We start from the raw sequence: 25,530 nt of genomic DNA, 5'->3' as shown, positions 1-25,530 counted from the left end.
CCAATTTCCCTACAACCTGCATACAGCAACCTGTCCTGCCTTATCAAGAACGTGTTCACAACCAACCATCCAGCAGACGAGAGCAGGGCCGACTAGCTCCCATGCCCCAGTGGAAACAGGTAAAGAAATTGATTATGAATATGATATGTTGCCTGCACCCAACACCAGCTATCACTATCCTGTTTTTAAACCAGTCCTTTTCCAGCAAAAACATCCTTTTTAATGTGTGAGTCCATTATTTTAAATAGTTTAACTTATAATGAATAAAATCAAAGTCTGCCTTTGGTAATAATGCATGGTTTGTTGTTTCAGGAGGACTTAGTCAAACTTACCTTGTTGTCTTTTGCTAGTTTCATCTTCCTGGGTCTTCAGTGGATGTTTCATCAGAAGCCTTGCCAATAAAGCAACGTTGTATTGTCTGGAGTATTTCTAGATTATTCTCTTAGAAAACAATAGAGAATAGAGTAGACAATTATTGCAGCCAATGAGGTTAAAGATGTCATGCCATCTGTGGTATTAAAGCTCTTCATTGGTGTAAAGAGTAAAATTGATTGTCAGTTTTGCTGTTCATGTGAAATATTAAGTGTTCTGCAATTAGAAGAGACATTTCAGTTTCTGTGGTTTTCCTTTCTCTGTGACAAACTTAGCTTTCCTTGCGAGCTTCTCACCTTCATTGCATTGCAGATTCCTGTATTACTGTGGATTAAGTAAATTTTAGATTCTCTGCCACAAACAGTGACAGAATAAGGAACAACAGAAGAAAGATCAGTGGGTATCATATTTTATTTTCTCTTTTGTATGTTTTAGCCCATTGTCATTACCGGTATTTTTCTTTCAGCAGTGCACTTTGAAAGCAAGGCGTGTGACAAACAATCTTTTCAGGCAAACAGGGATACTTATCTCACTGGCTTCCTCTGCTTCCTCTCTTTCCCTGTGCAAATCACCTCCTCTTGTTTCTGAGAGTGCTGAGATATATTTTCCTGGCAGCCATAATTTAGAGAAACATCTGTTTCTTTCTGGTTGCAGTTTAATCATAGCATGCTTTTGGAGTCAAGAGGAAGAAGTTTGGAAGTTCACTTTTTTGTGTGTTTATGGATTCATGGTGAACTTTATCCTCAAGGTATTCAGCACAAGTAGTGCTTCATGTCACGACCAGTGCCATGATCTAGAACATTTCTCTCCAAAGAAGACCCAAACGAGGGGAATTGTCAGTAGGACTGTCAATAGAGTCTTAAAAATGTCAATATTACATTTAGGTTTCCAGAGTCATTCTTTGTTCTTCAACCTTCTCATCAAAATCTTCTTTATAAGCTAATGAGGACTTTCAGGTGGATACTCATCATCCATGATTAAGACAGATTTCAATTTTTAAGAATACTTCCAGGTATAGGGGAGAACCCAAAGAAGTGATACAGAAGAAGTGTATGTGGCTGTACATTACCAGGTCAGTTGATGAACACGGCTTATGTCACCCTCCTTTTATTCAGCAGAGACATTGATGGCTGTCTGTGGGTGCTTTTTCCCTCAGGATTGGTCCTGAAGTATTTGCTTGACTTTTTTCTTTGATGAGCTTTACTGTGTCAGCAGAAGATGGTTGGTTCTTGGATCCAGAGTTCATTCTGGATTTTGCAGTGTTTTTCATCTAACAATGAAATGGAGAAGAATAAAAGCGGGCCTCAAAGATGCACAATATGCAGAATACATTAGGATCGAAGAAACAGTTTATATGGTCCCTATTCTAAAGGTTCCTTAGGACTTGCCCAGGGAAATAAAGGACATCAATGGTCTTCACATAAAAACTAATTGGGAATATATAGGACCATTTCTTCTGGACTGATCAGAGATCAGCTGAGGCTGGAAGCCATGCACTGACCCAAGCAGCCAGCTTTGTCAAGCTTGGACAGAAATCCATGCTGTGGGAATTTGTTGCTGAAGCAGTGCTTCAGCTGACTGCTGAAGATTCTTAATTCTGTTTGCTTAGGCACAAGGAATCTGACTGCTGTGAGACTGCGTGTTACTTCGGTACTAAAACAGCTTTCTACAGTGACGTTAGGAACTAACTACAAAGTTATTTCCTGGGCCACAGATCACCAGCAGTGGAGTTGGGGCTGGGTACCAGTCCATGTTGTTGGAGATGCTGAACAGCAGTGGTATGGCTCCTGACAAGGTCTTCAGGGGGGATTTGTGTTTGCTAGAAAGATCTGCTCATGAAGGTATGGTAAAGAGTCTCTTGTTTGGCACAAATGTCAGAGTTCACAAGCAGAATCTTCTGTTCAGTGATTCTGCATAAGATATATCACATAATGAAAGACTTCTACTGAGGAGTCCTTTGAAGAGGAGCAAAGCAGTTCCCGAAGGGGACAAAGTGGTGACCTGCTTTTGAAGAAAACAACAAGTTGCCTCATATACTTGCCCGCAGGCAGAATGCAGTTGAGGTCCTCAGGGGTTCTTGGGAGAAGGACAGTTTCCTGTCTTGTGATTGATAGGTTTGGTCCTGCATCTTGGAAGCTGCATGGAAGAGGAAAGTGTACTGCAAAAGCAGCAAGAATAATTATAGGAGAGAACTGGATGTTTGTGTAGGAGGTGGTCTGGGTTGGACCACCAGTTTTTTTGGAGAATTTACATCTGCCTTAGGCTGTGGCTTGTCAGTGTCTGTCAGGTGGACTTCGTTAGCTGTCCTTGCTTATCAGTTTAAGTCTGGAATTTTGCTGTTCCGTGGAGTTAAAGAGTTACCAGCCAAACAGTTTCAGTTTATAATACAGAGTGTCTCTGTGTCTGCTGTAGAGGTGGGATAGGGATGGCTTGGTATGACAGAATTCCTAGAAAGAGTGAAGTCTTGGCAGAATCTGTTCTGAAGTGGTTTTTACTTTCATCACAAGACCTTCTTGTTATCTCTTCTGAAAAGGGAAAACCTTGAAAGGATCAAGCACGTTAAAAACCTCCTCAGTCTACTGCTGTAAGCATTCAGTGTGGCCTGCATTTTCCTCCTGAATTAGATTGTAGTGTTTGATTTGTTGAACTACAATTTGGGAATGCTGATCTATGTTGTCAAAACTGGGTTCATGCTACTGTGAACATCTCAGCAGCAGCTGGTAATGCGTGAAGGTAATGTTTGTGTATGTGCACAGGAGAAACGTGCAATTTTTTATGTGATATGGTATCTCCTAAAAAAAGCTGGATTGCGTTTTGTGGTATGGTGGATAATCTCAAATTAACCTCTAGTCGTGCTAAAATATCTTCCACGTTGCGTTCTGTTGCTTTCCATTTTCACTGCTTTTGGGAAAGAGCATCTCATCAGGGATCATGAAGCTATTGGAAAGCCATGTAGTCTATCCAGAAGAGTATCTGACTGGTTATGGTGTGGGAGACTAGCCCTTCAAACTGAATTTTGTCCTGGATTCCAGTCTTTGAACTTATGGTCTTCGGCATTTTTCTGCCATAGTTTCATAGCCTCCTAATAACAAGAAGGTATGTGTGTAATGCACAGGTGTAAATCACTGATGTGTATGAAGATGCTTGTAAGATAGAGATCACGTGTTGCACAGCACAAATCTCTTCTGCCTCTGGACATCTGATGCTTGTTCTTTCAAGAGGATTTCCTGATATGTGATAAAAGTGTGTTGGTAAAAACCCTTCTCAGTAATTCTATTGGAATTGTGATTTTTAAAGATATGTAATATGTGAGATGACCAGTCGGCTGGAGCTGAAATCTCAGCAGAAGAGAACTTATACCAATGATTTCTGCAAATACTGTTTTCCTACTTAATTTCTCATTTAAATATGTTAATAAGTCTTTCTTTCCTTGTTCCTGTAGCCATCTTTGACTTTGCATGCTTAGAGGTGCATCCTACTGGAGGACTGAATATGTGCTTCATATACCCATACAATGTTATATTCCATGATCTGCCGTGGAAAATTACACAAGTTTGGGAATATACAGAAATTTCAAATGCAAACTAGGCCATGGTCGGATGACAGTCTGTGAACAGCTGTAGTGATTGAAAATGTTACCTCCCTTTCTACTAGAGATTAGTGCCTTCACAGCTGAGTCTTTTGAATGCTCCTCATCCACTTCAGTGCAAAATCACGTGGCTTAGTTTAAGTTGATTGTAGCATCTGTTTGAATTACAGTTGACTTTTTTGGTGAAGGGGAAGAGAACACCCAAACAGATGTTAGCACCAGCTCAGCTGTCAGGACCATAATGAATATCTATAATATCTTTACACAGCACGCTGTTTCTTTGGAGGCTATCTAGCAGTGATTCTGGATACACAAGCATTTCTTTTTTCAGTGCAACAGTTTCCAGATATGCTCCGGTGAAAAGAAAAGGAAAAAAAAAGCAAGCATAAGATACATTAAATATCTAGAAATGGTGGAGCAAAGACTGTACGTAGCGGGGACATAAAGAACTAGCAAGGCATGTTCTTTCGGTATATAAAAATGAGGACATATATGCATTGTATAGTATTCAGTTTATTTAGTATGGCTACATACTGCCTTGAAAGCAGCTGTATTTCTCTTCTAGTAGAATGGCAAAGCACAGTTTAACTCGCCTGAGACGGTTTAATATCTGTAAGGTAGAGAAGCTGAGAACGGGATAATGTGACTTGAGTTGTATTGCTAATAAGCTGCAAGCAAGAGTAATCAGGTCAACAGGACGGATATTCTTAAACATTGCAAGGCACAGCACTAAGTAATTTTTCACGAAGCAACAAGAGCAGTCCAACTCTGCTACCAAGAGTTTCAAGTTTTACGTTTGACTGAGCATAAGACCTTGACTCAGAAACTGTTGGTTGAATTGATTATTGCTATAACTACATGTTTATTAGCTGTCTCTAGAATTATCTGTCAAATGGATGTGTGATCATGTGAATATGGGTGAAAATTTTCTCTCTTTCAGCTTGGATAAAATGTGGCTTTAGGTCATTCATAAGAGCTACGAGCATAGGATCACGGTCTCTAAGCTTATGCATTCTAGCCTGTCTTACAAAGTCAAGGGTAATGTTATCGTAGCTTTTCTACCATTATTATGATTTTTTTTTCTTTTTTTGTTTTAAAAAAAGATGAGGAGTAAGGAACGTTGTCGGACCTGCCCCAAAAAAGTGATCATGCTCTCTTCTTCCACTCCACCTTCCTCTCCACCGTATCCCAGGCAGCAGGTGATTCCCTCTGCATGCTCTGTCCCTCTCTCTTCATTACTGCTTTGTACAAATGACTAAATCAGTTACCAGACATCCCACTTACAAATATATTTCCAATTTTCTTTTTTCAGAGGGTGATAGGGCTTCTTCAACCTCTTAGAATAGAAACACAGGTCAGCATTAGCTCAGAAGAAGCATCATTTTGATGATTGTCTAATGCACTGGAGATTCTGAGACTTTACTCTAGGGTAATTGGTAATTACAGTAGCCTTCTTCAGTTTTGAGTTGCAGCAAAATAGAACGGAAATAAAAGGGCCACGTCTACCTTTAAGGTATACATACGCTTCTTAGAAATTCAGTAGGTGTGCTTTTGTCTAAGTATTAGAACTTGATCCTGTATTACATATAGATCATTCACTGGCCAAAGGCTCCTTTTTTCTAAACAGAAGTTAGTATGTTTGGAGTAGTTCAGGGTTGGAAATTGCAACTTTTCTCCATCTCTGTTCTTTGTTTATAGAAGTGTGACTGAGAATTCGCTCTTGTATCCATGAAACTCTTTCAGATTTATTGTATGAAGTCCTTTTTTTGAATTGTTGTTGTGGCCTGCACATGTCCAGTTTGGTCCTTCAGTTTCCCCCACATCCAGGCCTTTGTCTCGAGTTTGTTTTCAGTCTGTCTTAGTTTGCATTTGGAGTTGTGTTGTTCTGAACACAGTATATACATGTGAATCAGATGTGTGTACACATGTATTTGTTGTCCTTCTAGTTAAATATTACCTGAAATCTTTAAATATCTGTCTCATTTGTTATACATGGTCATCCTGCTTCTTTGAGTTGTCTGTCTTTATTTTTGTTCCATCTTCCTACTGCAGTAATAAATTCTCCTCCTTCCTGATCAGCCCTTAACTAATGTTTAGTTGATAAAAAGACAGCTACAGTTCCATAGACCCAAATAGATTTCCCCAAAGGTGGAAAATGTTTCTTTGCTGAGCACTTGTTTTTCTATAAACTCTACTTTTAGCAGAGTGGAAAAGGGACATTCTTGAACATATTGTTTGACTTGTCTTACTGCTGTGGTTTCTCAGAGTACAGTTACATGTTGCATTTCAGCTGCCCTCACTACAGCCTCTGGACCACACTTCCTCTGCTGCTTCTCCTATGTCAGATTTGTGCAGACTAGTTGGGTCTGCTTACCAAACTGATTTACAATTGTTCTAACAAAAAAAGCAGTTTGTTTTCTGGCACACTGTGGACAGCATGGTGCAAGGAAGGATTCAGGAATGCACATCTGGGTAAAATAGGTGGGGAAAGCCCTTTTCATTAGCAAAACCCACATCTAAACTGAGTTGAGTGTAATGAGAAATTGTATCATTACAGAATGATTGTGGTTGAAGGGACCTCTGAAGATCATCTGGTCCATCCCCCCTGCTCAAGCAGGGTCACCTAGAGCATGTTGCACTGGATGGTATGCAGGCAGGTTTTGAATACCTCCAGAGTAGGAGACTCCACAACCTCTGGGCAGCCTGTTCCAGTGCTCTGTCACCCTCACAGTAAAGAAGTGCCCTCTCATATTCAGCTGGAACCTCCTGTGCTTCAGGTTGTGCCCATTGCCTCTTGTCCTGTGGCAGGGCACCAGACATTGTGATAGATTTTCCCCAAGCTTATGATAGAGAAACTAAGTTAAATATTGAGATTTATTTTTTAATCTATGGTGTGGCAGTCACTTTCCATATTTAAAAAATGGGCTTTCAGTTTCTGAGGACCCTTTAGCTCTGTATTTTCCCTCCCTGTCTTCTCCAAGTATTTTGTTTGTTTGTCCCGTGACTCTCTCATACTTGCCTAGTTCAGTCATGAGAGCTGACTGCTGCTGGGTCCAAACGTACGTAGACCATTTTCTACCTCATGTCCTATAGGAAATGTTTTTGCTCAAATTAAAAAAAAAAAAAAAAAAAGGCATTGTCAGCTTCCTCCTTTTAACTCAGAGGAATTTTTACCTCCTGTGTTACAGAAGTAATCTGTTAGAACCAGTTGAGGAACCTGCCTTTGGAGACATTTTCTCTTCCTTATTCTTTTTCTGAAATAGTCTTGGCCCACACCTCATAGCGAGTCAAATGGATCTATGTGCTTGTTACACTGATGTCTTTTAAAGACTCTGCACTTCTAATGCATTCATTCTACCAATTCCTTTAAACTTTCTATTTCTTTCCTTTGATCTAACATCACAGTAGATGTTGAGTGTCTTACCATCTTTATTGTACTAATTTTATTACACTGCGGTTAACAGATTTAATATGAATCTATATGAACTTTTTTTTTTTTAATATCTTCCCTATAGGAACCAAGTCATTATTGCCATTTTTAAAATATTCTTCTCAGTAAACTGTTTTTCTATCATTATGACTTCTTTTCTGCCTACTTTTTAAGAAGAATCAAATTCAGTCTGTTTTGACTAGGAAGTTGGTCTGTGATTGTTATTAAGCTCATAATTTGTTGCCTGCAGAGAAACAGGGAACCTGGTGCTGACTATCTTGGGGAGCAGAGTCCCAGACAAGGAAGGGTAAAGAGCATGAACAAATGGCATGGATTCTGATGACACAGCTGTGTGCAATACACGGAGCAAATGTACTGAGTAGTGAAGCACTTATCCTAATGCTGCTGTTAACACGCTGAAACTGCTGAGAGTCAGTTAGGAGCAGTCAACTATTTCTGCGTGATGCCCACACGAACGCATAACAAGCCTTCATCAACAGTTTGCTATATGCTTGTATTTTGCCATAGATTTGGCACTTAAGCTCTTCCTATTCTTCTTTTTCTCTTACACCTCTTTTTGAAGTATGCTGTGGCTGTAGCAGAACAAGAAGAGTTATGTTTTGTGCTAATTCATGCGTACATGGTTGCACTGTGTTCACTGCTTGCTTTCTGGATGGTTAAACAACTGGCATTCCATCCTGCCTCCTACAGGCCAAAGTAAAAGGAAAAATGATTAGGCATTATTTAGTATAGAGGGTTGAAGCCTTCTTAACAATGAAATATTCAACAGCCTGTCTTAATGATTCAGTATTATCCAGAAGCATGGGAAAAGGAAAGATAGGCACTCAAAAGAATTGGTTGATTTGAATTCATATTGACAAATTAATTGACATTCCAGTAAAGGCTTTTAATGAATTAAGTCATAAATGGTAGCCAACTATAAAACTGTTGTAACTTCAAATATGTATTCTACACAAAAGACACTTGTGGGCTGAATGTTTTCTGACAGGCAGTAGAAAATGAATAAGCATGTGTCTGCAGTGACACAGAAGCCCACAGCTTTACAATAGGCCCTAGTTTTAGTGAAAATGATCTAGTAGGAAGGAGTAGGTGGAACCGAAAGCAGCTGAAAATAGAGTATTATTAATGCGTTTGAATGGGAAAAGTGCTTCTCATTGATTGGGTGTGAACCCAGTTTTCTGTTCTGCTTTGGAGAACAGTTAACAGCATGTAGCAGCACTTGAGCTTTCTTGACAGATTAAGCCTGAGGTTTCTTCACACACACAGTTGTAGTTCCTGGTCCGTTTTGCTTTTGAACACTACAAACAAATTAGCTGAAAGCTGTATGATGTTGCAAGTGATACTCTGTCCTGTACAGCAGGCCAAAAGTCAGGTCTTTGTTCCATGTCACTATGTGCAACACACAACAGTTCAGCAAGATTGATATGAAAGACCAGAATAGCAGAGGTGTCAGATATAGTGCCTGGGGTGTGTTGACACAATGGTGCAGTAAGAACAAGTTACTAGGACAGAAGATGCAGAAGTAAAATCGGCAACTTCTGTGCTAGTTTGATTTTGCTTCGAACAGCCAGTCTCATTAAACATCCTCTCTTTTATAACCACAGCATTCTCTTTTTATATACAAGCATCTTTAAAGAGCTTATTTAATTCTTTATGAACACTGAAATATATTGCCCTAAAATGTGTGTTTCTGTGCAGAAAATCTGAGAAACACAAATATGTGCAGGTGTAGATGTGTAAAGGAAATCCTCAACAAACAAGCACTAGGGTGAAATAAATTGGTGAATAAGTTCCTTTGTGCATGATAAAGTCACATCTTGATGAAGAGTGGTTTTTTGTTTGTTTTATTTTGGGTTTGGGTTTTGTTTGGTTGTTTTTTTTTTTGTTTGGATGGCAATGCCAGAGAGAGGCTAAGCGCTTGTTTGATTTTGGCTGCAGCTGTCCTAGGTGGGAAAGTTGTGAATAATGTCTAATTCAGCTGATTTTTTCTTAGCCTGGAGTGTCAAAATTTAGCTCTTCATTAGAACATTAATGCAGTACACAGTGGAAATGAAAACAGTCTTCGGTAGGGAGCTTCTTACTGCTCTGCATGTGAATTTCCTACCTTGCGTCTGGCATTTTGTTGTCTTTTCCTTTGGGGGATTTTTTTTTTCCTGGTTTGTTTACTTCTTCCCTCCTTCCTTATCTCACAGAGATCTCCTCGTTTTTTTTCTGATGACCAAGTGCCTGAGAATGTTGAACAAAGGGCATGTCAGCTGGCTGCCCTCCTGGAGTCCAGGCCTGCCGCAAGGCATCAGGTGACTACAGCCCTGCCTGTCTGGCGTCCTGCATCAGGGGGTGATTCTGGGTACCACTGATATCTGTGCTCAGAGGGGTGGAAAAATTCACCAGAATACAGGGACCATTGCCTGTACACAGTCACGTGGCTAAAAAGAGAAGATCATGCTCATTTTGTGTAGTATTTTTATCATGCTTGCTGGTTTTTAACTCTTTCCTTGATGAATGAGAATGTTTCTGTTTCACAAAATAGTATAAACAATAAGGTAAAAAACAGCCGGCAAGCTTCAGAGTGCATGCTGAAAAGCAGCTGGACCATGGATCAAGTCTTCTCACAGTGGTCATTTACCAGTCAGTTGCTCACCAGATTTACTTGCTTCTGGAAGCAAGAACATCTGCGTTTTCCAAGCATAACTGCTGGCTCTGAAGTACTACTTCTGTGTCCATATTTCCTGTATACTTATTTCCAGCAACAGAGTTGGCAGCTTGTGCAGATTTTCTTTGATTCTACTGTACACTTTTGGTTTGGTTTGGTTTTGTGTTTAATATTCTCTCCTGTTTGTCTTCTCTGGCATAGGGGAGCATGCCAGTTTGAACTGTGCCTTCTTTTGTTTCTCGTTCCTAGCTGTTTTCTGTTACCTTCAACAGCCTTTGGCAAACTGGAGAGTGCCTTTGGAAAACACCATCTACATAAGTGATTATTGTTTCAGAATTTATGGTTTTGAGTTAACTATCCAAAACCAAGCTGTCTTCTTGAGCAGGAGTATAAACAGTCCCAGAACTTTTGTTGGTGGGCATAACTTTTCCAAGGGATGTCAAAAGGGAATTTATAACAATTAGGTCACTTTAAATTGGTGTTCTTTGGGGATGCAGTCTTTGCTGATGATTAAAATCAGTGAAGCTGTTCTCCAGGAAGGCAGAATAAACCTTTGGCTGGATTTGAAATAGGCTGTTGGGGACATAGAAGAAACAATGAAAGACCGGGTAAGAAGACTCCTTTAAACATATTATCATCTATTTGTTAATGGGTGATACAACCGAAGATCTCAGTCACGATCCAAGGACAGCATGCTCACATGTATTTCATTACTCAGTTGAAGTAATGATACAGAATTAACACAGGGACCAAAACATTTACTTCCTACCTTTTGTGTTGCTCTCTAGTACTTCTAGGCTCTTTTTGAGGATGGAAAAGATTAATAGGATTACACTGCAAAGAAAAAAAAAATCTTATTGCTGTATAGTGCAGAATTACGGATGAGAGAAAATAAAGGGGAGATGTAGAACACAAAGTAGAGGATAGGATAAAGCGGGTAAGGCAGAGAGGAAAAAGAAAACATGTTGGAACACTGCAGACAATGATAGATTATGATGTGGGATTTAAGGAAAGAAATCAAGAAAAAGTAGAATAGTAAGAGAGAGAAAGCAAAGTAAGAAATTTTCAGAAAATCAATTTGGTTAAATGTTGATGATCTTAAGTACAGAAAATTGGTGTATAAAACAAACAGTTACATTTCTGAAATCCCAGCTATTTTACATTTTGCCCAATAGATTTAATCTTGAAGCTAACCTATTCTAAATTGCCAGAAATAGCTGTTTTTGTGGGTCAAGCAGCTATACGACATTTAGTTTTCCTTTTTATAACCTAAAGCATAATTTTCTTTTTTAAAATTGAAAGTGGGTCAAATATTTGAAATTTACATAATTTTTTTCTTCCAGATAGAAACTGTACATTCCTATAAATTGCTACCAGCACTGTCTGATATGTTTAGCTCCCAATTTTTTTTCCTATTTACATTAAGTAGGTTCTTGGGAGATGGGCATTAATGAACTATAGAGATAATGAGAGAGGCCAATTTTTGGGCTCTTCTGTGAAAAACTGGTTTCAGAAGGATGCGCATTCTCAGTTTGGGATTTGCTGTTTGCCATTTGATGAGCAAATCATTGAAACAGCATTTAACAGCAGATTGCATTTTATTGTTTCATTCTTTTTAGCATGATGTTTCAAATCTGCTGACATTAAATGTTATGTTGGAAACTTGATGCTGATTACTGGCAACGCATACAAGTTAATTTCTTTCTCTTCCACCCCTAAGGAGAGCAGGCTTTTGGTTTATATAGTTAAAATATAGAAGAGGTCTCACATGGCCTGAAATACAATCGTAGTGTCTTGAGCCAGTAATACAGAATAATGGGAGGTTCAGGAGGAGCAGAGGAAATTGATCTGGGATCTGTGCCAGTGGTTTAGTTGGTTGGGTTATAGGAGGCTGGACATCTGTGGAAGTAGGTAACTGCTTCCAAATGGCCCTAAATAACTTAAAACCAAATAAAGAGCAAATTAAGAATAACTTACTCTGGCTCACTAGGGAGAAAAAGACCCTTGTAGGACAACTTGGAAAAAATGTCCAGTGCATCTTCTCTCATAATTACTTTTTTTGCTCATGGGAAGAAGGGCCTGTTTTTGTTCTCATTTTCTCCTGTTTTTCCTTCATAGTCATGTATGATTGCTTTGATTTTTATTTTATTTTTTAGCCTGAGACTGAACCGTCTCGTCGATTCTTTGTTGACCAGTGGGAGCTCTCCCTTAGCCTCCGTTCTTCTAATCGCCCTTCTTCACCTTCATCTGACTCTCTTCGACAGGTAGCATTAGCCTGAGCATTGCAAGGTGCACTCAGCTGTGTCTGCTTGCCCCACCCAGGGACCTACCACAAGAGATGGCTAGGCTTGCACTGCTTCACCTGCAGAATGCAATATCTGTGCATATTCATGCACAAATGAGAAACCAGAGGCAGCCTGTTACATAGCTTGGTTATTGTCAACCCTAAACCAGTTTGAAACTAAGTATATTTAACATTTGGTGCAAATGACAAGGCTTCTGCTACATCCCACTCTCAAATCAGATTTTTGAGCACTAATGGTCTAGCTTTGGAGTAAAGCTTTCTTGTTTTGCTTGCTGCTTTTCTTGAGAGTTTGGGCCAAACTACAGAATATGTTGGTGTGTATATGCCTAATGGATAGTATGAAGTAGAAAGTACTTTGGCTTTCTGAAAAATCACTGGGAATTTGAACTAGCTGCAGTTGTCATGTGTAAAACAAACAACAGGAACTTGATTTGACCTAAGCTGAAGTGGGTTCAAAATGTTTCAGAACTTTCTACATCTTGAAGGCATTTGCCCAAGGGAGGAAAGATAAAATGCTTCACTAAAAATCCAGTATTAGGCCAGACGTCATGTATAGTAAAAAAAAATATCAGAAACACAGAGCCCAAAATCAAAAATTCAGCAACTAAATTTCTCACACTAAATAATCCATGGTATTGTGAGTTAATATTAGCATAGTCACTGTTCAGGCACAAAACTTTATATGTGTTGGTCGAAATTTAAAGATCCTGAAACACCTGCAATTAAGGTTGGATGAAGGTTTCAAATCAAAACTTGTTCAGTAGAAACCCAGTTTCAGCTAAAAGAAAGTTTCTGTTAAAAGCACCCGCTTCCCATGGAAGAGCTTGAATTGTCTTTTAAGAAAACTTAAATATCCTCAAAGGTTTCCTTTTAGAGGAAAATGGAAACCTCTTGGCCAGACGATCATGGTTGCCAGTTTCAGATCAATGCTAAATGAAAGGAAGAAAAATTTTCCAGTGTATTCCATTTTAAATGTAATATTTGACAAAATACAATATATGACATTGAAATACAACTGCACATGTGTGTGCACATAAACTGAGGAAGAATATGGAACCCTGAAATTTTTGAAAGACAAATCATGGTTTTTCTTGTATATATAAGTACTGCAAGTGATCTACATTTTGGGCTTGAATTAGTATACAAGCCTGTAAGAGCAGTGAGTGTAAGTTCTTCATGGTGAGAAATAAACCTTCTTTACAACAGTGACACAACGTAATGAATTAGGAGTAAAGCAATAGCGATGATAATCTTTGATGGCTGAGCACACCATTTTTAAAACCATTTCCCCCACAAGTACCCATTCTGTGTGTTTTGTTTTTTGTTTTTGTTTTTTGTGATGCATCCTGCTTTTCTCTTGTCTGAACATGTGAAGGTTATATACGTTTCTAAAAGGCTAATAACCACGCTCATGAAATTTTTGCTCTTACTAATTGTGGGAAATAACTAGTGTGCTTCAAACAAGTTCTACTATGGGTAAAGGGGGTTTTGAGATAAGACTTCAGCCTTTTCCTTCAGGTTACTGTTATATCAGAAGCCAGTGTGTGTCTCTGCTCTTTCATTTGCTGAGGAGACTCCAGCTAGAAACGTTCATAATACTTCTTAGTCTGGAAAAGGAAAATTGCTTGACGTGCTCCTTGCTGCTCTGAGTCAAATACATGGTGTTTGCAGTGTGATTAAGCTAACACGGATGTAACCACATAATTTTCCTAACTATGTAATTACTGCTGATGGCTGATTATTTCCTGTGAAGAACATTTCCTCCGCTCCTGCAGTGACTGAACTTGGCTTGCAAACACTCATTTTGTACTGTGTAAGGTAATAGCCAACCTGCCTAGATTTCTCGGAATACTGGAGGGTTTTTAAGTATCCAATTCTGGAGACAGTCAATATCCATGATGGAGAAAAGCCTAGTCATAAAGCCATGTTCACAGTTCAACAAATGCGTGTTCCAGGTGTATGCAGGTATGGCTTTAATGTGTTGGATGAGGTTCTTGCCTCTTTTTCCCTATAAACTTCTATGTATTTTTAGCATTGGAAAAAATTGTATTCTTGAATCACTGTGAGTTCATGATTTAAGGATTTTTTCCTGCTCTATGAATGCTCTGTAAACGAGTCCTTTCCTAAGGATTCCTAAGGCTAAGCTTATAAGTATATTGTGCTAAGCATATAAATATGTTGCAGTCAGCATGTTACATTAGACTCTGTGACATGTCTTCTAAAAGATTTTTGATTGTGATGCCAATTTTACCTGGAACGTAAAATCTTTACCTATATTTGCTTTTATCTTTGAGAAGTGTATATGTTCAGGTTTCCAGGTATGAAATACCCCACAAGCAAAAGTAAGCTCTGATCTCTTTATCATCTTAGTATTTCTACAGCACATACAGAACGCAAAATGCAAACCTTCTTTTTCATGGTTGCAGTTGATATTGGACTGTTCTAGTGATTATTGATGACACTAGCTTTGCTGTTACTACCTGTCACTTCATATTGTCCACAGTTTTGGCATGATTTCACCTCTCTGCACCTTTTCACCACCTAACCTATTATCTTTTCAGTCATTTAAAAATTTTTTTTTCTTTTCTCACTTCCCTTTTGTTTCATTCCATCCATCTGGTAGAAGTACATAAAGATGTACACAGGCGGCGTGAGCTCATTAGCTGAGCAGATAGCCAATCAGCTTCAAAGGAAAGAGCAACCCAAAACCCTTCTAGACAAGAAGGAACTGGTAAGACGATGTACAGAAGGTGACGTGTGTTTGTGATTAGATGTTCTGTAGATCCGAAGTATTGTGAGTGTCTGTTTGTTAGCACAGCTGATGGAATCTATAGTAGCTTTGTGAAAGGCTTCACTTCCCTTTTTCCATCCCCCCTCACTCTTGTTCTGGTTTTCTTTGCAAAATGTTTGAATTTAATCTCAGTGTCTAAGGATTGTGTATGAACAGTTAACAAACTGCCGGTCACATTCATGAAGATGTGTTTGGTCCACTGGGGCTACTTCAGCATTATTGTTTTCTGGAGGAGATACCAACTTTGATAATGAAGGTCTAAGAACTGCTGTTTGAGGGATTTCTAATGTTTTTGCCTTTCCGTCATATGCCTCCTTCAGTTATTTACTTCAAGGTCATATTTAATAGTACTTGTGTTCACTCCCCAATCCAGAGCTTAATTTACTCTTCACAAATGTAGGTGTGGTGTCCTAGGACTTTCTTCACTGGACTTCAAGGTTAGTTTTTGGTGTCCTGGCTAAAACTGATTTGTGTCAAAGAACTGCAGCACCCATGTGTCAAAGAACAGCAGCATCCAGATGCTCCTGTATCTGCAAAGATGAGGAGAAGATATGACGACACAATCTTGAGAGACTGGACATGCACAAATTTAGTCATGCCTATTTCTGTCTAGGGCTCACTCAAAAAGGAGTTCCCCCAAAACCTGGGAGGCAGTGATGTCTGTTACTTCTGCCACAAGCGAGTCTACGTGATGGAGAGGCTGAGTGCTGAAGGCAAGTTCTTCCACCGCAGTTGCTTCAAGTGTGAATACTGTGCCACCACTCTGCGATTGTCATCTTACGCCTATGATATTGAAGATGGTAAGAGAAATTGCTTTTTTGTCAGAATACTTTTAACCGTCTTGGAAGTTTGGTGAGTTAGGGAAGGGAGTAACTTCAGTTCCAAAGACACACACTCTTAAACTGTTGAAACTACATGGATAGATATACCTAAGAATATAATCAGATATACCTAACCAGAAACCAGAACAATATGTCAGGAGATGTAACTCATTTTGTCATCCAGAAATTGTGCATGTTGAAAATAATGATTTGAAATCACACATCACTTTTGAAAAGTAACTTTTGTCAAAGGGTAGCAATGTGTTGCATTTGTTGCTTGAACAGGAATTAACAGAAATTTCACATTTTCTGAAGAAAGAATGAAGTAAAAAGTGTCTTAGATAAACCTTTATGTATATCAACAATATTCTTTCACGGCTGTCATTTATCTTTACTCCTATCTCAATAGGAAAACATGTACAAAATGATGTAAAACTAGTCAGATATTAGATGGAAAGGATTCTATACCAGAAATGATTGTGTATAAACCAAAATAAGTGAAAAAAAGTTCTAGAACTAATCCTTTTCCACATTCGTTGAAGCTAAGATGAAGTAAAAATTTCAGTAAGCTGTATGCCATGGAATGGAACTCCAGAGTATTCTGTGCAGACTGAAAAGTTATGAAATTGATAGAAACCTTCTGTCGGTAGCTTGGAAGATTTTTTTTGAAGATATTGGGTAGGATAATGCCCATGGAAACATCAGCTAGGCATAAGGAGCAAAAAAGAACCAAAATAATGTATCTATTGATGATGAATTTTATAACAACCCTCAGTAATGGACTTGCTCTGTCACGAAGGATTGAGGAATCAAACCAGTCTCCCAGTAAGAAATAGAATGCATTATTCCTTGGTCAGAAGGTCAGCAGACTTGGTTTATGAATTTAAAGGGGCCAATGATAATTTCAAAGTCAACACGTAAAAGTAACAGCTTCATCAGTAATCAAAGTTGGGACAAAGCATTTTTGAGCACTGCTGTTATTTAGTGCATTCAGAAGTAATGGAGTATCTGATTAAATGTTTAGCAATAACAGACGGAGTTCTGTCAGCTCTATGGGCTGAAACAGTTCTTGCCACCAGATTTAGTGATTCCCTCTGCCAACAAGCTTACATACATAGTTATGGCCAGATAGCTTCAGTGAAGCAAACAGAAAGCTTGGAGTCTTAGCACACTTATAGCATTGATTCTGAAATAATAAGATGCTTAAGTTCCATATGCATATGTGTATGAAGAATATGTCCAAACAGAAATATGTGGTATCCTATCCAGTCTAATCATTGTGAAAATCCAGCTCATATTTCAATCTGGGTTTTCTCTGAGAGAAAAATAACAAGGTATGTGCACATAGTTGCTATTCATCTAGTTCTTTTCACTGAAGAGCATTCAAAGTCTGAGAATTTTTATATAAGAGCCTTTCTGTTGTTTCTCTTTTCAGACATTTCCCCCTGAAACAAATTGAATGAGCAGTTTTCTGAGTCAATATTAACAAATGTTTATTTAAACATAGACTTCTCAAAAGATAACATTTTCCATTTTTCTGTCATAAAAAAAATCATTAGAAATTACTGTGCTAATACCAGTCCAGAGAAACTGGGGGAACCAGCAAAAGTCAAAGTATTGAATTGAAATGCATTAGTAAAGTTGTAGGAGTAGGAATTCACAGAAGAAGGGGATGCTGTGAGCTGCAGACATTGAGCAGGATACAGTAACAAAGGTACACTGGCAAATAGCTGTGCTAGCAGTTTGCTCCTATTGTTATTATTTGCATTAGAGTATCACTAGTGCTGCTTTGGCTTCCTGATAGCGTTCAGATAATGGTGAAAACCTATCTAGGCTTCTGGGGTGTTACTAAATCAGTAGTGTCACAAAAGGTTTGTGAAAAAGAATTGTTGCTTGATTGTTCTTTCCACAAGTAGCCACTGTGCATTTTCAGAGATGGCTCTTTGGGAGTTAACACCATCCTCTCCCACTTTCCTCTGCTGGTTGTATTCATTCTTGCTTTTTCCAAAAGTGCTTCTGCCAGCTTTTCATGTGATGATTTCTTTGTTCCCCACACACAGCCGCATTGTTAGCATGTGATACCACACAAGCCTCACAGCTTTGCTTTGGTGTTTGATAGGATATTAAGCTAAATGGCTGTTAGGCACCCAATAGAAAGGAGGCTAGCTAGCAGGGGGAGAGAGGAGGGCTAGAGTTAAAACTTCAGATAGTGTTTGTCTCCATGCATACTGATTAAACTAGATGAAGCGAAGGGAAAGGCAACAGGAAATAAGTTGCAGTGAGATATACATTTATATTGTGTTAAGCTGCTTCGTTTTCATTGTTGACCATCATTTGTATTGTATCTGCAGGTAAATTCTACTGTAAGCCTCACTACTGTTACCGACTCTCCGGTTATGCTCAAAGGAAGAGGCCAGCAGTGTCAGGAAAGGTAACTCATTATTTTCATCTAAAATGTCAAGTTAATAGATTTTGATTCTTAACATTGAAAAAGTAAATGTTATTTTTTATTATTCAGAAAGCAGAAAAATTCAGAATGCGTCAAGTTGCTTTATGTCATGGTGTCTTGCAGTTCTATAAATTTTACTTAAAAACAGTTTCTGTAATTATCACTTCTCTTTTCATGATTATTATAAAATAACATACTGTGCCATTCAGAACAGTATTTTGATCTGCTTTCTTGTTAAACAGAAATGCTTATTCAGTTCATTTAGAGATTAGAGGAATTCTGTTAATGGTTTTATTTTTCCTTAAGATGAAACATATTATTTGCATTTCCTCTAAAACATGAAGTTCTGACCCATCTGCATAGGCTATAAAGAAGACCTTTGGTCTTTTCTAAATGTTTGCTATCTGTTAGTGGGAACCTGTATGGAAAGAAAGGATATCCTTTCTACTACACAATTGTAATGGAAGCATTTGTGCTTTAAACATAGGACCAAGACCTCCCCTGTATTGCAGAAAAATGTCCCTGCTTTTGTCTATACAATCCAAGGCATGTTAGACTTAATTTGTCTCTTCAACTCACTTTTCAGTATTTTTGTGGTACTCCACGTGAGCAAGAGTGAGCAAACTATATGGTAGTCTCTTTGCATTCAAGTTCTGTTAAGCTTGCATGACACAACCTGTCTTTCTCCCATTAGATTATATTTAACCTCTATGGTGGTGATGGTTGTTGTCTTTCTGCCTGTTTCTCGGTTGTTTGTTTAGTACATGCTAACTTTTGGGATTTATCCCAAAATTTGTGCCATAATGTATGCCAAAAAGAAAGACCAAAAGTGAAACTTGTATTATATTCCAGATAAGCAGACTTCAGGAATCTCAATGCTTTGGCTTTCTTGGATATACAGCTTGTTTTGGGGGGCTTAAATAAAGCAACATATTGAGAGGGAATGTATTTGGTTCAGACCTTGCCTTATGTGATGATAAAAGGGTATTTTAGTTGGAAGAGGGATGTCTTCCTAGTTCAGTGTTTTCAGTACATACAGCCTCATACGAAAAAAGAGGATTTTTGATGTACTTCCAATTTGAATATGAATTTAATCCTCCCCTCTCCCATTCTTATAGGACACCAAAGGACCTCTGCAGGACGCTATGGCAAGTGATGGAAGTGGACGGGCAAATTCCATCTCCGCCTCAGCAGAGAGGGCCCCAGGTAGCTCCGCTTCCTTCTTTAGCAGGGTGGTGCAGTACTCTCTCATCTTCTTTGACAGAGTTAGGGTGGCAAGCCAGCGCCTGCAAAGCACAGTTTCCTCGATTGGGCACCAGGTAGCCCAGAACCCTTTGGACTCCTTTTTCATGTGTCAGCTGATGGCTTTTGGGGTTCCCTTTCTCTATGTCCAGTCAGAGGTTCTTGTGCAGATCTTAGGGGAATTCTGTGGGCAGTCTGCTGACCAGTAAGATTTAATGTGACCCAAATTAAAAAGCTGTATAACTTGTGTGATTTTGGGGTGCCATGTGAATTTTGTGCGTTATGTGAAAGTCTCAATATATTATTATTTTGCATTGTGGCTTTGAGGGCCTAGATTTTCAGTCCTTTCAAGGTCATTATCTGAAATAGTTCCAGGAAAACACAGATGCACAGTTAAGGGTCTCCTCTGAGTGGGCCCAGATAAAGAGGCTTTGTCTGTAATGTATGTATCTTGATGTTAGTCAAGTTAAAAGTTCTTTTGATACACTGGAATGACTTGCAAACTGGATTTCTGTGTTTGCTTGAAATCTGGGAGTGGTTTCTCATTCTCCCAAGCTTTTCTTCATTAATCTGGTACTTGAATGGGGAAGATCCCATTATCTTGGGACTGTGTCTCCTTTGGAACTCTGGGTATCTGTGACAGCTAATGGGATCGGATTCCTTAAACTTCTTGAGTTTTGTGGTGCTGGCAGGTCATGGTGCTCTTCCCTTACTGCCAGAATCTGTGCTGCTCCTGGCCACGGCTTTGGAAATGGGGTAGTGAATGTGTGTGTCTTACTGTGAAGTATTTTTGCCTTTTAACTTAAAATTCTAATTCCTTCTAACATGGGAGAAGTGTCTCTGCTACAAATGCTCGTTCACCCAGCCCCTAAATGTTTATTTAGTGATGTAACAAAGAGATTTGATTTCTAGTATTGGTTCTAGAATACTATGGAAAAACTAAATCAGTTGCTTTTAGAGGGAGCACATACTTCTAGCAAAACTTTGAGAAAAGAATGTTTTCACAGTGCTAGTTGAGAAAAGATCTTAAAAACATACAGGTGGATAAAAATCATGCTTATGTTTGACTTTAAGTATTATTCTTACAAGCCTTTCTAAGATGGAAACTGAATGCAGTCAGACTGAAATTCATTCTTACTGCGTGCAGTTGATTCTTTAAGTAGTTATTTTCACGCCTTCCTCTGTCATTGGTGTGGAATTTCCATAGGGCGAAATGGAGGAAAGCAAAAGCATTGTGAAAAATGACATTTGCAAAATGCCTTGGACAGATGGGATAACTATACCATTTTTTGTACTATTGGCTAGACAATTAAAATTGTTTTCTCTAAAGGTGAAGAGTTTTTTTGTTTTTTTTTTTTATGTGAAGCATATTCTTTAAGATATATGGAAAAGATATTTCTTGGAGCTGTTATTCATAGAGTATCTCATATGAGAATAAGGCAGCTTAATGGGATAAAGCTACTGGTGATGAAAAGTAGAAAAAAAGCATTTAACTGTATATCAATTAGTTTTTCAATACAATTGTTGTCAAAGTCTCCTTCTTCTGATTTAGTCCTTCCAACTAATCAAATTTAATTACGTTTATAAGTGAGCCTTCAGTAAATAGCATCTGAGTGATCACAAAGTAGGACAAACAATAGGCCGTGGTTTGCTGTGGTGGCACAATTACAAGAACGGTAATATTTCCAGAGAAGTAAAATAGAACAGACACTATTTTATCAAAGAGCAAAACTTGAAATCTAGGGCTCCTGTTTGCTTGCTGCTATTCTAAAGCAGTGCCTGACTGTAGCATCATTTTTAATCTTTTGGAGCTTTTAAAGCTTTGTCTTTTGTAGTGCACGAAGTCCAATAGGGCATACTAAGCTGGATGAAGCTAGCTCATCTTTAAAGCAGTGTAATATGTTGCATTCTTGTGTGCATGACAGAAATACCTTTAATGGTAGAAGAGTGAGTTCTGGCTCTGTTGTTCTCCCACTTTCTGCTAGAAAATTGCCATTTGTAGCTGAGATTTAGTTTTCTTTGTGAGGCAGGTTCTAAATGTATTTCAAAATTTCTGGCTTAACAAGTATTAAGAAGCAGGAGGAGGCTAAGTGTAATGTATTTTAAAAGCAAGCTACAGTGTCATTAAAGGCAGGTCAGTTCACCATCAGTCAGTTTAACAGTCATGTCCTGTAGGTACTTATCTTTAGCTCCAGTTCTTGCTGGATAGGCCAGGAAACTGGAAATGTGTTTACAATTCTATATGGCTTGGGGGAAAAAACAGAAGCAAGTGAAAAAACACCTCACCTTTTGAATTACAAAGCTTCATGATACAGTGGAAGAATATGGTACTATTTCTGAGTAATCAAAGGGAATCTGTAAGATTACATCTCTGTATCTCTAGTCCTGACTTCAAACTATGTGTGCATAAGCTTTCCTGAAATTTATTAACTTCACTATGTTAGAAACTATAGGCATTCTGTGTTCACTGAAGAGTAGATTAATGCCTTAAGCAAAAACCTCTCTGAATTAGAGATAGAGGCAGAGCTGTTCCAGTGCTCCACTTCAGCCATCTGGTAGATTCACCAGTTAACAGGTTGTATATCTGAAACTGTTTGACCTTTTTCAGGAAAGTGCTACTGAATGAAATTTGGCAGTAGTAATTTCATACCTTGAGGTCTGAGCCAGTCTAAGTAGTGAGGCAGATGTTGATGAGGAGTTTAAGTTGCCTCTAAAATGATTAAGTAAAACAAAAGTGTAGAATGTGTAGGTTTCATTTCTGATGGAAATCTAAAGATACCTTAGAATACAAAAGGAAGGTGTACAGCAGAAACATCAATTCAACAATATATAAGACAAAAAACCTTTCTGTTCTTAAATTTTATACCCTCTGAGTTAAATTCAGTCCTGAATTAGCTTGTTCAGTGACCATTATAATGACTTGTAAAAGGCCTGCTTTTTAGTTGCCACAGAATCCCAAGTGAATGCATGGGGTTTCCCCCTGCACTCAGTGTCTCCTTTACTTTGCCACCAAATCTGGTCTCTTCTTTTTTAGCCAGATTAGTAATTAAAATTCATTCAAACACAAAATAACATTCAGCATATTTGGTCAGCTGAGGTAAGATTGGTCACAACAAGCACTTTTTTGTGATGTGTTACTAACCTGATTGGCATGTATTAACTTTGCTAAAGACGTCAGTCCCTCGCTGGGTGGCCACAGGCTTGCCTGGCATTAAATGTGTTTCGTCTGTCCCATGTAATGACTATAGTTGTAGACTACAACCTGTGATAAGCAAGCTGAGGTTTTTTAGCAGTCAAGCAGAACCACTATTTTTGTGAAAGTCTTGCGTGGTTTGCCAGAGAGCCTGCGTGACATCTTATGTAGTGGTTACAAGGGATGTTTTCAGGGAGGTTATGTTCAAACTGCCTCTTGCAATACTGATTGGGGAAGGGACAACAAGCTTTTGAGTGAGTGATGCCATTCTCTCCTGGAAGGGAAGTTGGGAAAAGCAGTTACTATGCTTTTGGTCCTGCTGAACTGTGGCATGCTTGTCGTAGATTCTGTAACCCTTCTCTGTATTCTGTCTGCCTGTTTCTCTCTTCTGCGTTTGCCTTTGTTCCAAAGTTGCTGCTATTGCCAAGGGAAAAAAAAATACTTTGCTTCTCAACTGTCTCTCCCTTTGATAATCTGTAACCACCATGTCTTGGATTTTTTTTTGAATATTATTTACAGTACTCTATATGGTTTTAATGTGCTTTTAATGCAAATGCTGTTTTTTCTATTTGTTCTAAAGGTCTGTAAGAACATATTTTCAAACTTCCAGCTCTTTCTTGACAGATGGACTTGGAACAGTCTTTACCCATATCAGATTTATGATAATGCTCCTGGGGGTGACTTCAGGTGGTGATGTTTTGTTGTAAGATGTTTCCCATTCAAAGCTTGTCTTCTCACAGCAATGCATTTCTGCCCACTTCAGCAATAGGAAGTTCATAAGGAAAAGACGTGCTAGGGAAGCTCATACTTCAAAATATACTGCAATAATATGCAAGTCATGAGGTCTTTGCAGTAGGTACTTGACCCGTGAAAGACTTAAGAAACCAATTATAAGCCATAGTATGCAAAACTGAAAATTTAAGTACAAAGTAGAGGCATTAAGTCTCCTGCTTTACAATCACAAAAATATATAGTATATATGATACAGGTGTGCAATATGAAAAGAATATGAAAAGTTAAAAAAAAAATCTTCTATGGGTGGTGTGCCTTAAAAGTTTTTAGGGAGCAATGTTATGAGCAAACACTTTATGGCAGACCCTTAAACATGTAATCAGTTGTGTATAGTGAGCAAAGGTGGACTTTACAGGAGGAAGTTCTTTTGCTGACTTGGAGAGCTAGAAAAGGGTGAATGTTTCCTCTAAATGGTGTACCCTATAAAGTAAATTAACTGAGCCACGTTTTCAAAAGGATCTTAAAACTGTGATTTTCACAGTCTTTATGAATGCATACAATAATATTTGCACACACTTCTACTTCTGTGCCTAATGAAGTACAAATACGTTTTGTATAAATTTCTATATATAAATCGGCAGCTTGCTTATAATCATTGTCCCTTTCCAGTTCCATTAACATACATTGAACATGCCTTGTGAAAATGATTCAGCTCAAAGCAATACTGTTTGCTTGTACATACAAACACATCTTCATGAAATCCTCCATTTGGTCACTTCTTTTCATTATTATTCAGCTTTGGGTTTTGTTCATTTTAATTTATTGTGTTATAAACACTAAATTACAGATGATACAGTAAACTAATTAATTCTGTGACAGACTCTTCTGTTTGTGGTGCCTTCATTTTAAACCACTAAACTCTGCATTTACGAACATCCATACCCCTTCCCTCCCCACCCCAAAATAAAATTTTAAAAAAAGGTACATCCATGTTTTGGGATGTATCACCAAACTGGGAGGAAAGATAGTTCCTCTTCTGCTGTGCCTTGAAGGTTTTATTTTTTGTTTGGAGTAATGGTGGTGTTGTGTTCTGCAGGACAGGGCACATAATACTGAACCCTTTTATGGGGTTTCGTACAGCTCTAAAGACATCTAATGCAAGATTTATTTCGCTGCTGGAAGATTTAAAATGTAAACTTAAGAATCAGATCCTGTGTTTTTGGAAACTGAGGAGAGTGCGTAGGTTGCATGATTAGGACCAAGGTTCAGTGCCCGGTGAATCATTGCTCAATAGCAAGCCAGGAATCTCTCTTAGGAGATGTGCTTGACTGTTCCCAGTCCATCATGTTCCTTGTCAGTGTTCTTATCAGGATTTGTGTGGCTTTGGTGTAAAAGAAAGGAGAATGCTAAGGGACTAGCAATTTGAATCCCAGAACATTTGGAAAGGCAAAGAAACGACTGGAAGGTTATTTTTTCTGAAGAGCTGAGATGCAGCTGACCTAATAGAGCTTCACTGAAAAATCCTAGAAAAAGATCTGGGGGCTGAGGAAGAATATACAAAATAGTGATGTGGTTAGTTCATGCTCATGGCTGGATCCTGCTAAGAACACTTTTTCTAGGGAGCAAAAGGTCTCCCAATTCCACCTTTCTCTCTAGCTTTCAGACCTGTAGACTTGTTCCACTGAAATATTTGTTTAATGTTTGTTATGTGTATATTCTGAAGGGTGATATGAATTTTTCTGGGCACTTTTAAGAGCTTCATTAAAAGTTTATGCATCTTAGAAAAAGAATATTGTGTAAAGGACTTGGATTCTTTTAATTGTAGAATTAAAACATCTGTGTTTGGGTTTTGTTGTGTTTTATTTTTTTTAAGTAGAATCTAAGAAATAATTGTTTTGAGGAGACTGTTTCCCTCGGAGAAATTGAGGGAGT

The 25,530-nt window shown here is 38.4% G+C and overlaps 1 protein-coding gene across 14 annotated transcripts in view; it reads left to right on the top strand.

The window, feature by feature from the left end:
* Positions 1-25,530, top strand: part of MICAL3 (microtubule associated monooxygenase, calponin and LIM domain containing 3) — a 168,198-nt gene that overhangs the window by 78,136 nt on the left and 64,532 nt on the right. For 7 of the 14 annotated variants that reach the window (XM_040562908.1, XM_040562887.1, XM_040562876.1 and 4 more), the window contains exons 17-20: positions 27-119; positions 15,775-15,961; positions 18,334-18,413; positions 19,550-19,637. In XM_040562908.1, the coding sequence (XP_040418842.1) occupies positions 27-119; positions 15,775-15,961; positions 18,334-18,413; positions 19,550-19,637 (448 nt within the window). Of the gene's footprint in view, positions 1-26; positions 120-5,064; positions 5,161-7,641; positions 7,699-9,604; positions 9,710-12,221; positions 12,330-14,993; positions 15,102-15,774; positions 15,962-18,333; positions 18,414-19,549; positions 19,638-21,703; positions 21,927-25,530 lie in introns of those variants that run through there. The other 7 variants (XM_040562986.1, XM_040562935.1, XM_040562899.1 and 4 more) reach the window with 3 other exon arrangements.

Source organism: Cygnus olor, chromosome 1, assembly GCF_009769625.2.
Source record: "Cygnus olor isolate bCygOlo1 chromosome 1, bCygOlo1.pri.v2, whole genome shotgun sequence".
In the NCBI taxonomy this organism is placed as follows: domain Eukaryota; kingdom Metazoa; phylum Chordata; class Aves; order Anseriformes; family Anatidae; genus Cygnus; species Cygnus olor.
The sequence above is the reverse complement of the archived record's forward strand: the minus strand, read 5'-3'. Positions and strand labels throughout refer to the sequence as shown.